Source organism: Drosophila ficusphila, unplaced genomic scaffold (assembly GCF_018152265.1).
Source record: "Drosophila ficusphila isolate 14025-0441.05 unplaced genomic scaffold, ASM1815226v1 contig_2, whole genome shotgun sequence".
NCBI lineage: Eukaryota > Metazoa > Arthropoda > Insecta > Diptera > Drosophilidae > Drosophila > Drosophila ficusphila.
This window is the reverse complement of record NW_025064094.1, coordinates 149612-165668: the sequence shown is the minus strand read 5'-3', so window position 1 is coordinate 165668 and position 16057 is coordinate 149612. Positions and strand designations below refer to the sequence as shown.

The 16057-nt window shown below is 41.4% G+C and overlaps 1 protein-coding gene across 1 annotated transcript; it reads right to left on the bottom strand.

Annotated features, from left to right (window-relative positions):
• Positions 1 to 4070: 4070 nt before the first annotated feature.
• LOC108101989 lies at positions 4071 to 15793 on the bottom strand. Its single transcript, XM_017206584.2, is given in 5 exon segments — positions 4071 to 4899; positions 5967 to 6115; positions 6118 to 6402; positions 6405 to 6842; positions 13781 to 15793. Coding segments are annotated over 5 exon segments (2001 nt in total). The 5' UTR covers positions 14586 to 15793; the 3' UTR covers positions 4071 to 4575.
• Between the last annotated feature and the right edge of the window lie 264 nt (positions 15794 to 16057).

The following is a 16057-nucleotide window of genomic DNA, read 5'->3' as shown; positions in this document are numbered from 1 at the left end:
TAAAATATGGATTTATAGGAAAAAAAAGGCGAAAATATGGAAATAAATATTTTTTCATTTAAAAACATAACTCTGTTAGCCCTGATGATATTAGATATTATTTACTTAGACTAATGAATTTAAGGGGCACAACTAGTGTGACGGCCAAAAAAAAGCTGATTTTTGGGAATTTTTATTAAAAAAACTACTTGAACAATTATTTTAAAATTTTCAGAATATATTTATACATGTTTCAAGAATATACAGTAAAATTTTTAAAGAAAAAAATTAAACATTTTTTAAGTTAGAGCCGATCTCCAACGGCGCTAAAAAAAAAAGTGCCTTAACTGCTGCAGTGATTCCGGCCCTCTCCGTGGATGAAATCAAAAAATGAAAAATTCTCGTTAAACTAGATGATATTGTCTATACAATGACCTACGATAAATAAAAAAATATCAAAACTTGACAAAATGGCGGTGTTTAAAAAAAAAAAAAGAATTTTACCCGAAATTTTGGTTGTTTTTGGCCTGCCAAAATTTGATTTTTGATCGGATCAAAAAATCGATAGGTCATTGTAGGGAGAACTATATACATGTAAAAAAAAAATTGATAGTGATCGGATCATTAGTTTTTGAGTTATCACTGCAGCAAATTCGGAAAATGCTGTTTCGAGAAAAACGCGCTTAAAGATAAAATGATCGTATTCACTGTTATACGAGCGGCTGCTCTTAAAAATGCTATAACTCAAAAACTATTTGAGATATCGATTTGGAATTTTAATATGTTATTTTTAAAGGTGTAATCTACCGAAATATGAAAGAAAAAAAAGATTTTTTTGAAATGTCACACTAGCTGTGCCCCTTAAAGGGCGTGGCCCAATTGAAAAAAATTCATCACGATATTATACATGTCTTACAGCAATATTCCACGATCCACGGTGCAAATAATTAAAATAGGTTTTGGTTCGAATTCATTCATAAAATCCAATTCACCGCTCAGATATGATGTACAAGAAAACATATAGGTAGATAATAGAGAAATAATTTTTTTGGTGGGCAACTACTAAAATCATAGGTTATTACAACAATCATAGGTTTCTTCAACCATGTTAAAAATTTATTTTATTGTTGCCGCTTAAATTTCGTATAAGCCCCATGGTTTTATCGTGTGGCTGCTATAGGACAGTTCGAAAAATCTATATACAATTAATCTTACAAAAATTATAACTTAATAATGATGTTTGGTATATCGCGTGTTTTAAGAACGACTGAATTAAAAACAAAAAAATTAAATTTAATAAATTTAAATTTTAACCAAAGGCTGCTCTATCATATAGCTGCCGTAGGAAAGATAACATTTATAACATGGTCGAGCTTTTTAAAGAGTCTAGAATTCCGATTTAATTTTATGAAAATCGGTTTTTACCAATTGATGAAGTAATAAAATCTTAGCCTCAAAATATTTTCTTTGGTTTCCTATTTTTATCTCGATTCCTACAACGTCAAGGCTAAATTGTATTATATAGTTAATCTCTATTCTGTCTAAATTTTCATTTAATTTTCTCATATCTATGGCAGCAGTGTGGTATAGCAATTCGATATTTAAAAATAGCTTTTTAATATCTATTCTCGGCTCGAATTTCTTAATGTCAAGCAAATGCACGAAGCAACATTGAAGCTATAACAAACTTTCTTTTCATTTTCTATTCTTTCATTGTTCTCATGTCAGCTATGTGCTATAGTCGTCCGATTTTCATGGTTTAATTAAAGACTTTAAAAAATTTGAATTAAGGCTTGTTAAAATTTCAAGACAATATATGTATGTACGTTCAAAAAGCATATAATAAAGCAGAATTATGCGATTTTATATATGAATTAACATTTTATAAGGATCTGGTATACGAGTATAAGATTGGGATTACCGTAGCGAGAATTATTTCTTTTTTTCTTTACAAATGTATTCTATTTTTTATAGTTCCCACCATACCATACATTTCTTAATGGTATAGCCGGCAAGCCGAAGCTTATTACCCTTGCAGTCATCAAGTATGTAGAGCAAATAGATAAACATCGAAGCTGCGTCGATTTTTCTATTAAGTTTCTATATTTTTTATGATTGTTCATATGATAAAAAATAACCATGTCATCATTTTTTATACCCTTGCAGAGCAAAAGGACACACGGACAGACGGACAGATGTACAGAGGAATTTCGATTCAGATTGTGATGCTGATCAAGAATATATATACGTTACGGGGTCTTTACTGGGTTGCAAACTTCTGACTGAAATTATAATACTCTTTGCTCTGCAAGGGTATGAAGATTGTTTGTAAGTATAAATTCAATCTGCGATAGCAGTTTAAAGTTGAGGGACTAGTTTGCCTAGAAACAGACATACGGCCAAACGATCAGACATGGCTATACCAAAGCGCATGGTAGTGCTGATTAAGAACATATAAACATATTTTTATTATGAAAATATCGTCAAATCTATATTTCGAATAACACACAAATTTTGACCGTACTTAAGCTTTAATTTCTCTAAATTAAGCATTTCATATGGTTTCCTATATTTAAAAAATTCAAATTTGTATAGTTCTTTCAGGTGCCATGCTCACAAAGTGGGTGTCAAGTGCCCCTCCCCTCCTCTTGTCGGCCCCATCACCCAGTTTCGCTGAGCGGCTGTGCAAGGAATGCCAATTGCCGACCGGATTGTCCGCATTCCGCAGATTCGATCGGACAGACCGTCTACACACAGAGCAGCCAGCGCAGACCAACACAATCGACTGCGGGTCACACCGAAGACCAAATTAACAGCTATAGAGAAAAGTATAAGTTTGGGTTTATCAATAAGCCGTAGTCTAGGCTACTACTACTAGCGACTAGTGGGCTCACACCTGCAAAGCAGCATTTAACCAGTCGTGGCAGTTGGGACTCAGTCTCTGAGCCAAGTCTGCCGAGAGGAATCTACATACGTCTGGAGAAGCTTTCGAGGCCGCCTCTCTCTCTCTCTCTCTCAACTCTCTCTCGCTAATCAATGAGAGTTAGATAGCGAGCTGAGATCCGCAATCTATGTATCTCTCTGTGCTCGCTATCGCTACTTGAACAGCTTACAGTAAATCGCTTTTCTGCGGAGTTTTTGCATATAAGATACAATTTCATAACATTATATATACAGCCCATATTGGCGCACTTAAAGTAAAATTTATGGATAAACGCCAAAACCAGTTCAAAAAAGTAAGCCAGCTTCACTTGGTATTTACTTGGTATGCAGGTAAATCTATAAACCATAACCTAAACCTATATCAAAATCACTATTTTTTTAAATATTGTTTTTAAAAAATTATTTTATAGCAGCAATAGGTAAAAACTGTCATACTGTCATGTTGACGTCCTTACCTCGTTTTGAATTTTTCTTTTTATTAAACTTAAGTCCTTCGGTAAAAATTAAAAAAATTATGTGTCAAACACTTTTATAGGCTTGGCCAGGCTTATTCGTAACACTTAGGAATGCTTTCTTTGCTTTGCATCAACTTATGAAACAACCTTCGAAAAGGCGGAAATCTTGCCTTTCTCAGTGCAGGTGAAACTGGAAGTGAAATCGACTCGTTCGGCCCGTTTGCAGACACGGTTCGGTGAAATTATGGCCTGCCCTGCCTCGTGTTCTCATGCGCATTCATACATATGTGCATGCACATCCCGCCACCTCACATTTTTGTCAAAATTCCAACAAGCCTCATCTCGCGAACTTCGATAGATGGTTGATTTAATTCCGGGCTGAAGCCTTGTCGGGCTTGAACTATCTATCTATCTATCTATCTCTGGCAAGACCTGCACATTAAAGTCGCTGCTCATTCGTATGCAGATCCGATGGGACTGGTTGAAATGCAGGGCACACGTCTGCAATAGTCGGACAACTTCGACAACGCCGAGTTAGTCCAGCATTCCTCTGTGGCAGGGCCTTGTGTCAATCGCCAAATGCGTGGAGGACAGCTGACTTGACTCCGGCCGGAGCCAGCATGCTAATTGGCATTGGAGACGTCTGGCGGCAGCTGGAGTGGAAGAGAGGTGAAAGGGTTTGGGCCGGGATTGTACTCTGTCAACAGTTTATTGTAGGTATTTATTGTACATATTCATTTGCATACAGGTAATTTACGATCTTGGGGTAGACATGCAGCTTATCTATTGCCGTTGACAGACTGGAGGGTGTCTCTAAAAGCGAAAGAGCGTCTGGGGTCGCCTTTAGACTGCAGGGTATCGTATTATAATATTCTACACTTAGTATTATTCTGGTTAATATATGGTATGTCGTGGATTTTTAGTATAAACCTAATAAGGCACACATATTCATTTATGTAGAGTTGCTTTCTTTGTAGGAGTCGTTCGCCAGACCTCCGCTAGACTGTTAATCCACCTTTTAATTAATCTGGTGTACATCGAGGACAATCAGAGTGATTTCCAACTGGCTCCACTCGCCGTTTTTGATCGCACCCCGATTTATTTTGACCAGCATCGCTAAACATTGTCTAAATCTATCTATGTGTGAAATTCACGGCTTGCAAATCAGCCCTAAACGAAGTTGTGGTCCCAACAACTCTTATCTCCTGGGCTTCCCGAAGCTGCTGGCTGGCCCCAGTGGGCCGTAGATGGCATGTGGATGCGGAGGGTGGGCGTGGGGATGCTGACCGGGTCCTGGACCGTGGCCCCCGCCATTCGGCACTTGCTTGCGCTGCAGTGTGTTTGGGGCCATGGGTCTCTCGCCTTCGTTCAGGTCAAGGCCCGCCACCATCTGGGCGATCTCGCGCTCCTTCTTCATATCCGGCGGGTTGAACTGCAAGCTGGCCAAGGATCCGTGGCTGCGGCTGCGGTGCTCCTGGCGTATGGAGTAGCTGAAGGCTCGTTCATTTAGGTGTCCCTTGCGCTAAAAAAATGAATCAATTTAGTATCTGTAACTAATTGTCGAGCCTTATACTTGGTTGGTGAGAAAATATTTTTTTTTTAATTTACTGATACTAGACAAGCGAAGTACATATATAGTTGTATTTTAAATCGTATATTTTTAATCGTATCTTTCTAATTCCGTAGTAGCTGTTTAATAGTACTGACTAGTTCCACAAAAGTAATGTGCTACATACGAGTATAAGCCAATAAAAAGAAGTGTATTCCTAATTTTAAAATAGCTATTGGCATTTCGGACAAACTAGAAGGCAACAGGTTTTATATATCGACATTCAAATAATATTTTTAACCTTTCTATCAGAATTGCTAACTTAAGTATTAAAGAAGGCTAGCTTCAGCAAGTCGAATCTTATAAATATGTGTACCCTTGCAGTCATCAAATATGTCGAACAAAATAATAAGGCTAAACAACGTCGGAGCTAAGTCGATATTTCTTTTAAGTTTCTATCTTTTCGACGATTGTTCATATGACAGCCACATGATATAGTCTTGAGATTTTTATGAAATTTAATTTGAAATTAATGAGTCATTAGAAAATACTATATTCCAAAAATGCTTGTCAAATAAAAAACAGCGATGTTATCATTATTTCCGTTAATTCTATATCGATTTTTCGATCTTTTCTGTGGCAGCTATATGATATAGTTTTCCGATTTTCATGAGCTTTTTTTAATATTTTTTTTATTTTTCATATGGCAGCTATATAATTTTTAGATTTTTATAAAATTTAATTCAAAATTCGAAAAAACACCATCGGGAAGTAATCAAATCGATATAATTGAAAACAACGGCGTGATAGTTTTTTTTAAATAAATATCTCTTATAGGAGCTGTCTGATACTGCGTGCAATAACTACACAACTTTTGACTGAAATTACAATACCCAAGGGTATAAAAAGTCATGACATACAGCTTAGATGGCGAAAATTAATATAAAATACTTAGTACTTAGCACCTTTCTCTGAGCCTGATATTTTTTACAGAAGTCAAAATTGATTTACCAATCCTTGCTCGACAAACAAAGACCCACCTTGTAGATGCCAGTGCCGCCTGGCGATGGCGACTCGGCTCCCGAGTTGCCGGAGTCGTCCAGACCGGTGCCCATCGATGCCGCCAGCTTGCGGCTGGAGAGGCCCAGTGCCCTGGGCTCCCCGATGAGTGACTGGGCCAGCTGGGGGGAGGAACGCCGCCCATGGGCTGCTGCTGGTGGTAGGCGTAGATGGGCGGCACAATGGGCATGCCCACGGGCACTCCGCCGCCTGCGGCCACCCCGTTCTTCTTGTCCTTTTTCTTCTTCTTGCTGGTGGAGCGCGATGGCTGCAGGGTGGCGTACTGCTGGGGCATCATCACGGGGATCTGCATGGGCGGCATGCCGCCCATGTGGGCGTGGTGCATCATGTGGACCGGGTGCTGTGCGGGATGGGGCGGTGCATGGTGGGCCAAGTGGCTGGGCGGACCCGGGGGAAGCCGCGGTGGCTAATCGTGTGGTAGCGGGCGGCGTGCGGGCCTTGGGCGGAGATGGGTCCGTAGATGGTGCTGCCAGGTGCCGCGGGCCCTTGGAAGCCGGAGCGGTGCAGGGCCGCCGGGTGCAACGGCTTCGGACGGATTAGAGTGCCGGAGAGGCTCTGGCTGCCGCTCGACTTGGACGACTTCTTATCCCGCTTCTGCTTGCGCTCCTCCTTCACCGGCGGCGGCGGCACGTCGATGGGTGTGCTGATCTGGCGCGCACGCAATGGCCTCCCCAGGGTGGACGTGTTTCCTGCGAACAGTTCGTAGGGACTCTCTACGGGCCCGATGCTGTCCAGCTGGTCCTGCGAACCACTCCATACCTTGTGGTTCTCGTCGCCGTTGTACGACGCATCTCCGTCGTCGACGGTCACGTTTAGGTCGGTGCTGCTGCCGTAAACTGAAAGAGACCATGGTAAATTGTAATTAGTTTAGGTTAATGCCTTGCTTCAAATAAGTAACCTGCCTAAAATTAGCCAATGTTGTCGTTTTCTTAGGAAGTAAATCATCACTTATGTTTGCGAGTAGTTTTAAGTAAAGCTTAGTGTAAATCAAATGCACAATCCTTGACAGTAATTAGAAGTCGATTTGTTGGTATTGAGATAAGGTGTTAGTTTATTAAAAGTCAAATATAAGGCTATATTCACATGGCCCGAAGAATATAAGGATTATGTTTGACATTGACAACTGTATGGAGCGAAGATCTTCAAATAATTTCATGTAAGCTTAGACCTACCAGAAGAAAATATGGTATAATAAGTAACTCTAGATACAATGCATTCTAAAGATATTTCTCGAACATTTTACGAGATCAATAATTAGTTTAGGAACCTGGAGAAAACAATTGAAGAAAATCATTCAAGCCTGATTAAGTTGTTTTCCCTGAAACACTCTGATGTGAATAGATGAATCGGAGCCCGCTTTGTACTATTTTCCTTGACCTTCATGGTTGACGAATGCTGTGCACTGACTATCGATACCGATTGCTGGCTGTCCCACCTTTCGAGCTGCCGATTACGGCAAAGGCGAAGTGCTGAGTCACAAAAGATCGACGAGGGGCAAGTGGCGGAAAGACTGGGACAAAGCACTCGCATACAAATTAGCCAAAACGCTGACCATCGACTGAGCGCGTCTAATCCGCACTTTTAAACGAAAACGGGCCAAGACTGCTGGTCTCGCGACGGCAAAGGCATTCAAATTAACTGGTCGGCGATTGCGACGGAGCTGGCTTGACTGGCCTCTCCGTGATCGCTTGGACACTCTGCAGCGCATTTGGACCACGGAGGCAACGGTTTTGTAATAGATAACAGTAATTTAATAACCTGAGCGTAGCTACACCTGCAACTGTCGCCATACCGCCGAGCCGCAGTACGAGTCCGCCTCAGTTCCGTTCAGCGCGGCCCCAGACCCAACCCAACAGCAGAACCCGATTACCTGAGCCCGTCCCACTCTCAGCCACGTTGAAGGCCCAGCCCAAGCTGGCTCAGCTCGACCAGCGACAACCCGAAGAGTCTCTGGCCCAGTGTCTTGGGTGCCCGCTTCGGTGTCTGGCCATTTTATAATTTCTCTTCGAACGCAGCTCCGCGGTTTGTGCCTTTGGGTTTTGTTTGTTATTCTGCCCGGGAGCTTTGCTGGGCGTTGTTGCCTCATCAGCTAGCATGAGAAACCCGCTCGGCCTCGGGACTATTGACCCCCAGACTTGGTTGGATCTGAAAATAAGAGCTAAAGCCCACTCCGTCGCTCTCGTTGGGAAGTTAGCGTCTTTGCGCCGCAAAAAACGTAGATTAAACCGACAGACACACACAGTTTGTTGTTTGTGGGAAACCTGCTTAATTAGCGGCACAATACGAACTTCACATGGCCAACAGTCGAATACCTTCCGGAAGCACAGCTCTATTCGGCCAACTTCTTTGCAAACTCACATAGTTTGTTGCTCTTGCCACTTTCATCTATTAAAAATATCTTTTAAAACTGTATTCACGACGATTTGTCATTGCCTAGTCAGTTGCAAGTATGTAATGGATCTTTAAATATAATATTATACGTATGTACCTCACTTGATCATTCAGTCTGGTGAAAATTGTTCAACTGTTAAAGGAAGCGATGTCGGGCAGTTGCGCTTTCCGTTTAGTAAATGGGCAGCTACTTTTATCGCGTACGGAACGTAATTTGCGTAAATGGCTGCGGAAGTCCGTTGGATTCCTGACCATTTAATTGATCAGCAGTCCACTGGCTCTTGTTTCGTGTGTCGGTCGTAGTTGCAGAAAGTAAATTACATTTCCACTTGCGGCGTTGGTTAATTTAACTCCACCATTTACCGATTTTAATTACGTCACATTTTCGTGCTCCTGTACTAACTACGAAACCAAGGGGAAATGTTTCAACAACCTTTCTCGCTCTTCGCCTCAGCAAACCATTCGGATTTACGTCATTATCAGTGAAGTGTGCACCGCCGACCAAAAGTAAAATTGATACTCTCACTCACTTTCCGAGGGACAGCGCGAAGCGCATGCGTGCGTGAAAATCCAAATGGAAGGGGCTGGGATGCGATGCAAATCTCTTCCACTGCGGGTGCAGAAAAAGGCAGCTCGAAATACCTCATATGAAAGGCTTGGCAAAGCTCTCAGCTGGCATTCAGCCGCTTTTCGGTGCCACTCGAATTCCAGCGAGTCGGGCGGAAGAGGAGTGGCAGAAAACGAACCGGCAACAAGACTTTGCCCACTATTTCGAATGGTTTTCCTTCTCTGCTTTTTCTTGCTTTGCCTCCAATGATGCAAAAAACCAAAACCAGCCGACTGGCATGCAGTTTTCTTGCTGTTTTCCATTATTGCCTTTGCCAAGCTGGGTCTGAAACGTTGAAGGGGCGCAGGTGCAGCTGCAAGTCGGAATCTAGGCCGACTTTGTCAGCTCGGAATGTCGGAAGAATAACGAACGAAAAAGAGAAGAATTTACACAAACTAATATGGTTGGCAGGGTTTCCAAAATCTGTCTGGTTAAACATTGTTTTAGGGTTAGCTCTCAATATATTGTTGACCTACCATTGTTTATATGATAAATCCGATAAATTTAAAATTTGTTAGGACGGTCCGAACAGAAGGAGCTACATACGTACCTATCATAAGGTTTTATTAATTTTAATATGTATGCATAACAAGACCATAAAAAAATCAATTAAATATCAAAAATAAATTTTGAAAATTAAGTTTTGGGAATTTTTATTTTTTAAGCTTTTGCATACTTTTGAATAAAATTATGGAACGTATAATGACGGTGTTACAAAGCTAAGGTGCAAAAAAGTTAAAAGTTAAAAAGTTTTCATTCCAGAAATGGGATTTCTCCGTATAAAAATGTTTTTAACTAAATTGAAATATTTATGCAAAGCAAGCACATTTACACATGCGATATCAAAAATTACATTGATTGCCGGCGATAAAGGATGGTGAGCTCTATGGGAAAACAGGTCTGAAGGGGAGCATCAAGTAGGTCACAAATGAAATACTGTCGTTCGCAAGCCAAGTCTAAAATATTGCGGATGCTTCGGCAACTCGAACTTTTTCAACAGCATTACGAGCAAGTCCCGCGTTGGAATTACTCCATCGTGAAGTTGTTTTGAGCCCGAGAAAAGCTGCCGTGCTGCTGTTGCATGCATCTGAGTCATTCAACTGCAACTGCATTTCGGTTAATGTGTTTTGTCTTTGTTTTTGCACCCATCTTTTCACTGCCCCCAGTCAGAGTCCGTCCAGCCTCTTTGCATAACAGTGCAACAGCACCCAAATGTTGCGAGATGTACGTAAGCGGTCATCATAATAGTCGCTTTAAAAGTTGCTGCCCCAAACTGGAGCCAGTCTGTGAAGAAGAGTTTCAGCTTATGGCCACAGGTGCCGACATTTTTTAAACGAGTGCTCTTAGTCTTCACTTGCTGATAGTACTCAAATACACAGGAAAGCGTACTAAAATTCTTCACTACAAACACCCAAAATATATAAAACGTTTTGCTTATTGTCAAACGGTATTAAAAGAACGTATAAACTGTGGTGGAACTGCAATCTCTTTCAACAATATTTTGATTTAATGCAATACGGCCGTGATCGGACAACCTATACAAAATTTAAAGAAAAGCACTGTTTTAAGATACTTTTTTTTTTTAAATGGCTCTAAAGTTACGAGTTTATTTTAAAAAAAATCTGATAGTTTTAATACAAAGCTGCCATAAACGCTATCGTAGGAGTAAATAAAAAATGATGTCTACAAAAATGTAGTTATTGTATTCCTTGACAATCCGGATGAATATATTATGAAGTTGCCACAGAGTGAACACAAAATAATAGGAATGTCATATTTCGTTGTTGTTTGCGATTGGTAAATTTTATACGATTTGAGATAAACTAATTTTTTTTTAAATGGTTGGACAATTATATTATAAAGCCGCCATTGAAACTTTTATAAAATTTTTTTCGAAAAATACATTTCTAGGCACTTCAAATTTAAAATACTATACAGTACACATAGTGCTAACCACATACAACATATGTTACATACTATACAGTACACATTTTATGATTTCGTAATCCCTGGGAATACTTAAGTTTTAATGAACGACACATGAAAAATCATAGGGTAGGTTAGAGTGCATCAATGTTTGTAGGCAATAAGTACTAAAATCTAAAGAAACTTTATTTTTTTAATTAAGGAATGACGGTAAAGTTATTAGCGACAAACTTTTTAACATTCAACGAAGATTTTGAAAAACAAAAGTAAGTCCAAGTAATAAAATCAAAAATGCTTTTAAATAGAAAATTTCACATGGATCGTGTTAGCCAAAGATGACCTGAGCAGAGTTTCACTGAACCACTCTAACATTGACGTGTTCTGGCAACCAAGCTGCGACTCTCTCTTTTTGATCACTCCACAGAGCTTCCACGGTTTCACACATCCCTACCGACTTCCAGTCACTTGCAGAACAAGAAAGCGCCAAGCCAAGACCGCAATCTCAAGAAAACTAGCAGGCCCAGCAGAAAGTTTCTCACGCCTTCATCTCGATTTACTCACTTGCTAAGCACCCTTGCATGTGTATAATTAATTTACATGCGCCGTCCCCTACTTCTCAATTAGTTTCCTGAATTTATCTACATTTGAATATACATATGTGTGTTGGAGGAAATTCTACACTAACTACGCGACCAAGCGACAGTCCCAATGTATATAAGTTGATGTTAACTGTTTGACTTGGTGATCCATTCGGTGGGAAATGATAATCAAGTATGAGAGGGATAAAGAGAAGAGACAGTATGTAAAGATTGGTCGAGAGGCTGTGAGAAGCTAATATGGGGTGTGTCAATAAATTAACTGATGGCTAGCTGCAAATAACTTCTTTTATAAGTCACAGCCACTTTTTTGTTCACAGAAATGATTTTATCCCTTGCTGAGATTGTTTTATTTCAGTCAGATGCCTGCATCGTAGCGAAGAAGATAACGGAATCAGAAGACTATATCAGAAAGCTGCCAAAAGATAAATCGAAAAACTTTATATTATTTAAAGACAAACTTAAAGTTTTGCGAAAATTTTAAAATAAAGAATTTTGAACTAAAGTTTGTATTGTAAATAGTGGAAAATCTTTAACTCGTAAAAATGTATGTTTTTTTGATTTAAAAATTATTTATATTTAGATCAGACCTTTCTAAAATACATCTGACGTAAAAGTATCAGAAAATCAACGACAAAGTCGACAAAAAAAAGAAGTTTCTTATTCTTAACCCGCATCCGTTCTTTGTATTAATTTGCTACAAACTTTAACTTCAAACTTATTCAGACTTAGGCGAAATGGATTCTTATACGGATTTGTGATTTTGGCTCAAGTTTTGTCTTTAAAAAATTCATATAAAGCATTTTTTGTTCAAAATAAACAAACGTTCATAATAAATATATAAAAAATTGTTTTTTTTTTTAATTTCACTTAATTTAAGCATGTTTTTAAACCTGTATCAAATTGATACATAGGAGCTAATATGTTACATATGGTTAGTAGGTGTGATGAATCTAGTCGCTTTTTAGGTTTAACTTCCTTTCATTATACGCTTGCAGTGCAGAGGGTATTATAATTTCAGTCAGAAGTTTGTCACGCATTGAAGGAAACACCTCAAACCCCATAACTAAGACCCAATAAATAAAGCTAAAGTCATATGTAATAGCTTCGTCTTAATCGTTCTGCTTTCTATCTGCAAATAGAAAATATGTGATCCGAAATGCGTATATATGTATAAACTACTGGGTAGGGCGATCGGCAGCAGTTCAGGTACAGAAAAGTCGAAAGCGAAATTCAGCTAATTCCGATGCCGCGCTAGAGATCGCGCATTTTAAAATGCCAGGAAGCAGTCACAAAGCAACGATGCTTTCCTCAGTTTCAGCAATTTACATGGTAATTATCATAACTTCGCTATAACCAATGACGGAGAAACAGACGCGCTTGTGAAACGATGAGGCTTTAGCATCGTCTTCTCGTCTACTGTCTCCATTGCTAACTGGTCTCCGTCGTTGAAATTTAAATGAGTGGAAAGTGTTTGGAACGCACGAATAGTATTTCTTTTTCTCTAAGTCGTCAACATCGTCACAACCTAAGTCCCCTTTCCCGAACGCTTCATTGTTTTACCATTTTTTCGGGCTAATTCGCTTCTGGACGAGGAGACTCTAAAGATTTGGTCAACATTCAATACACTGCACCCAGTTTCGGCTTTCGCACTATTTTTTATTTACCAGCGTGAAACAAGGTGTGTTCGAGTGGCATTCCGTTGCCTCTGCATACCACTACTGTCTGTCGCAAGAAATTGTGTTGCTGTGAGCCGCTCAAGGTAGCACAGTTTGCACTTGAGAAGAGGAGTTTTTTACACTATACATATACATATCTTGTCACATGCTATCAATTTGACCACAAATGTTTAAGGTGTTTGAAGATTCAGATTTTTAATTGTTACTTGCCGTTTCTTCCTACAGAAAAATATACTTTTTACTATACTAGTATAGAAGACTTTGTATATATACTGTTCTTTTTATGCAAGTTAAATCAAGAAAGCCCGAAAAATGATTAAAAAAAATATTAATTAGTAGATGGATAAATTTAATGAAATGGAATTGAATGAATGAAAGAATTCAAAACATCTTTTCTGCCAATACGTATGGAGAATATGCTAGTTAGCAGGGAAAGGGGAAGCTCCCTTTTCAAATCAACGAATTGCATTTTAAAATTAAATATAATGTTTGCAATGTACCTGAAGCGTTATTAGACTGCGTTACTTGCTAGGTTAATAAAGAAAGAAATTTGGGTTTCGAGGAATGACACTTACAGTTCTTGACGGATGTGTAACCCTCGGCCGCGCTGCCATTGCTGCCACCGTTCATGCCCATCGCCAATCCATTGGGGGCGTGGCCGTTAGAGGCGCGGCCCAGACTATTCAGCGTTGTTGTACTGCCCGCTCGCGATCTCCAGCCACCTTGACCGGAAAGGGTAAGATGGTGGCTTCCGCCTCCGCTCCCGTTTCCGACTCCATTGGCCATGCCCACGCTGGTCAGGTCGGCGCTGGACTTGCTGCCGGCGGCGCTCTTTAGGGTGCCGTAGACACTGCCGCCACCACCACCCGTCTCCAGCTGGCGGGCGTAAGAGTTGTCGGCGTAGGCGTGAAAGCAGCACCTGACTAGCGCGTTTGCGGCCGCCTCCCGCTTGCAGATGAACACGTGGCACTCGAGCACTTTGATTCCCGTCGTGCGCCGCAGGATGGCGGCAAAGATGGGTGGGTGCTGGGCGCGCGGCATCCGGGCGAAGGGCGAGTCCAGCGGCAGGAACTTGGGCTCCGGGTGGGAGTTGCCGCGCTCCGGGATGAGCACCTGGCGCACGGCCGCGCAATAGTGCAGCGACTCGATCGGGAAGAAGCGCGTGATCTGCTTAAGGTTTTCGTCCACGTTCTCCAGCAGGATCCCGTTCGACCAGACGCTCAGCCAGCTGTCGATGCCCTTGGCGCCCACGGCCCCCTCTGAGGGGTAAAGGCTGCGCAGCGGCTCCTGGATGCCCTGTAGGCCGTCCTTGCTCTGGCGCGGCACGGCGCTGCCTAGGTAGAGCACGCGACACCGACAGATGGGCGTGGAGTCGCCCATCGTGGCTACGTTGCTGTCTTGCGAGTGCGTTGTGATACAGCTAGAGCTGTGGACCTGGGGAGCGGCGTTCCAATCGAGAGCGCCACGGAAAAAGCAAAGAGCAGGCCAAAAATGTGGATTTTCTGGTTTCGCTTTGTGTGCTGGCCACGTTTGTGTGCACAGGTATTTCTGCGACTGTATCTGTACCCAGGTGCGGTTCTTAGGCCGTTGCGAGAGAACTTTTTCGCTTAGGTAAGCGGATATTTTTCGCCGCGCACTCAGAGCCACTTGCACTCACACTAGCGTTCTCGATCGGGTTAACACCAACAGGGGCGCACGAACACTCGTCCATAGCGGGGTGACAGCATACACACACACTCACGCTGGCCCTGGAAATCGCATTCCCGTCCCAGACCGTGTTCGAAATTAACTGAGTACCGATGCAAAGACTACCGCTGGTCTTTGCACTCACACACCGGAGCTGCTGGAACACACACACTAGCGTTTGGAAAACAAATATGGCGTCGCGGGGTTCTGATCCACGGCTCCCCCGCACTATCACTTTGCGCACTCGCAGTGGGGCTTTCCACTTCGCAGGAGAATGCAGCTGGAGCTGCTCCGGCTCTCCTGTACAAGCTTTGCGATTGCTAACGAGCCGACTTGCTGTCGCCCGCTTTGAATTCGAGCTTGTCTACGCGACGACGTCTTCCAGGGAAATGAATCTGGCAGACATCGTCTGAGCTGTGGTAATAAGTATAAGGCAGTCTCGTCGGGTCCGCAAGTTGTTAAGCACTACAATGAGTGCGAGTGAAAGGGTGTCTACTTGGGCTTCGTTCGTGTCGAAAGAGTCGTCGGCTTGGCGGTCGGATGTCGCTCTCTGCGCTTACTCACCTGTCTACCTGTTCTCCGCTCTCTGTCTGACCGACCTGAAGTGAGTAAGAGAGTGCAAAACTACGTCTCAAGACCTACTTACCGGCACAGCTGGGTTGCAGAGGGGAGGGGATAACCCTCTGTTAGATCGTATATGTATATGTGAGTAGATATGTATCTATGTATAAACCACGAATGTCTGTACACACTTAAAGGTCAACCAAACGTACATACCTACTTACATATGTACGAACCAATAAACCACTAAGGAGTCGGAGCCACTGAATGATAATAAAACAGTTTGATTTTAAAAATACCAAATTCTTTGATTAAACTAAAAGTTGGAATTTTCACAAAGAAAGGAAGAGTTGAAATATAGACTAAAAATTGCCCGCAGTTGAGACTAGAACAATCGGTTTGGCTAAAATTTTGTTTATAACAAATGTATGTATTTATGAAATAAATTTCGTAGATCTTAAAGATATGTATGTTCACACATAGACTTAGGGAAAAACACGTTAACAATGAAAAAGAAAATTATTGAGAGGAAACTAGTTTTTATGGTAATCCCACATAGCCCGTTTTAGTGGAATGGTTGGAAATGGGTTGACCAGCAACCCAAA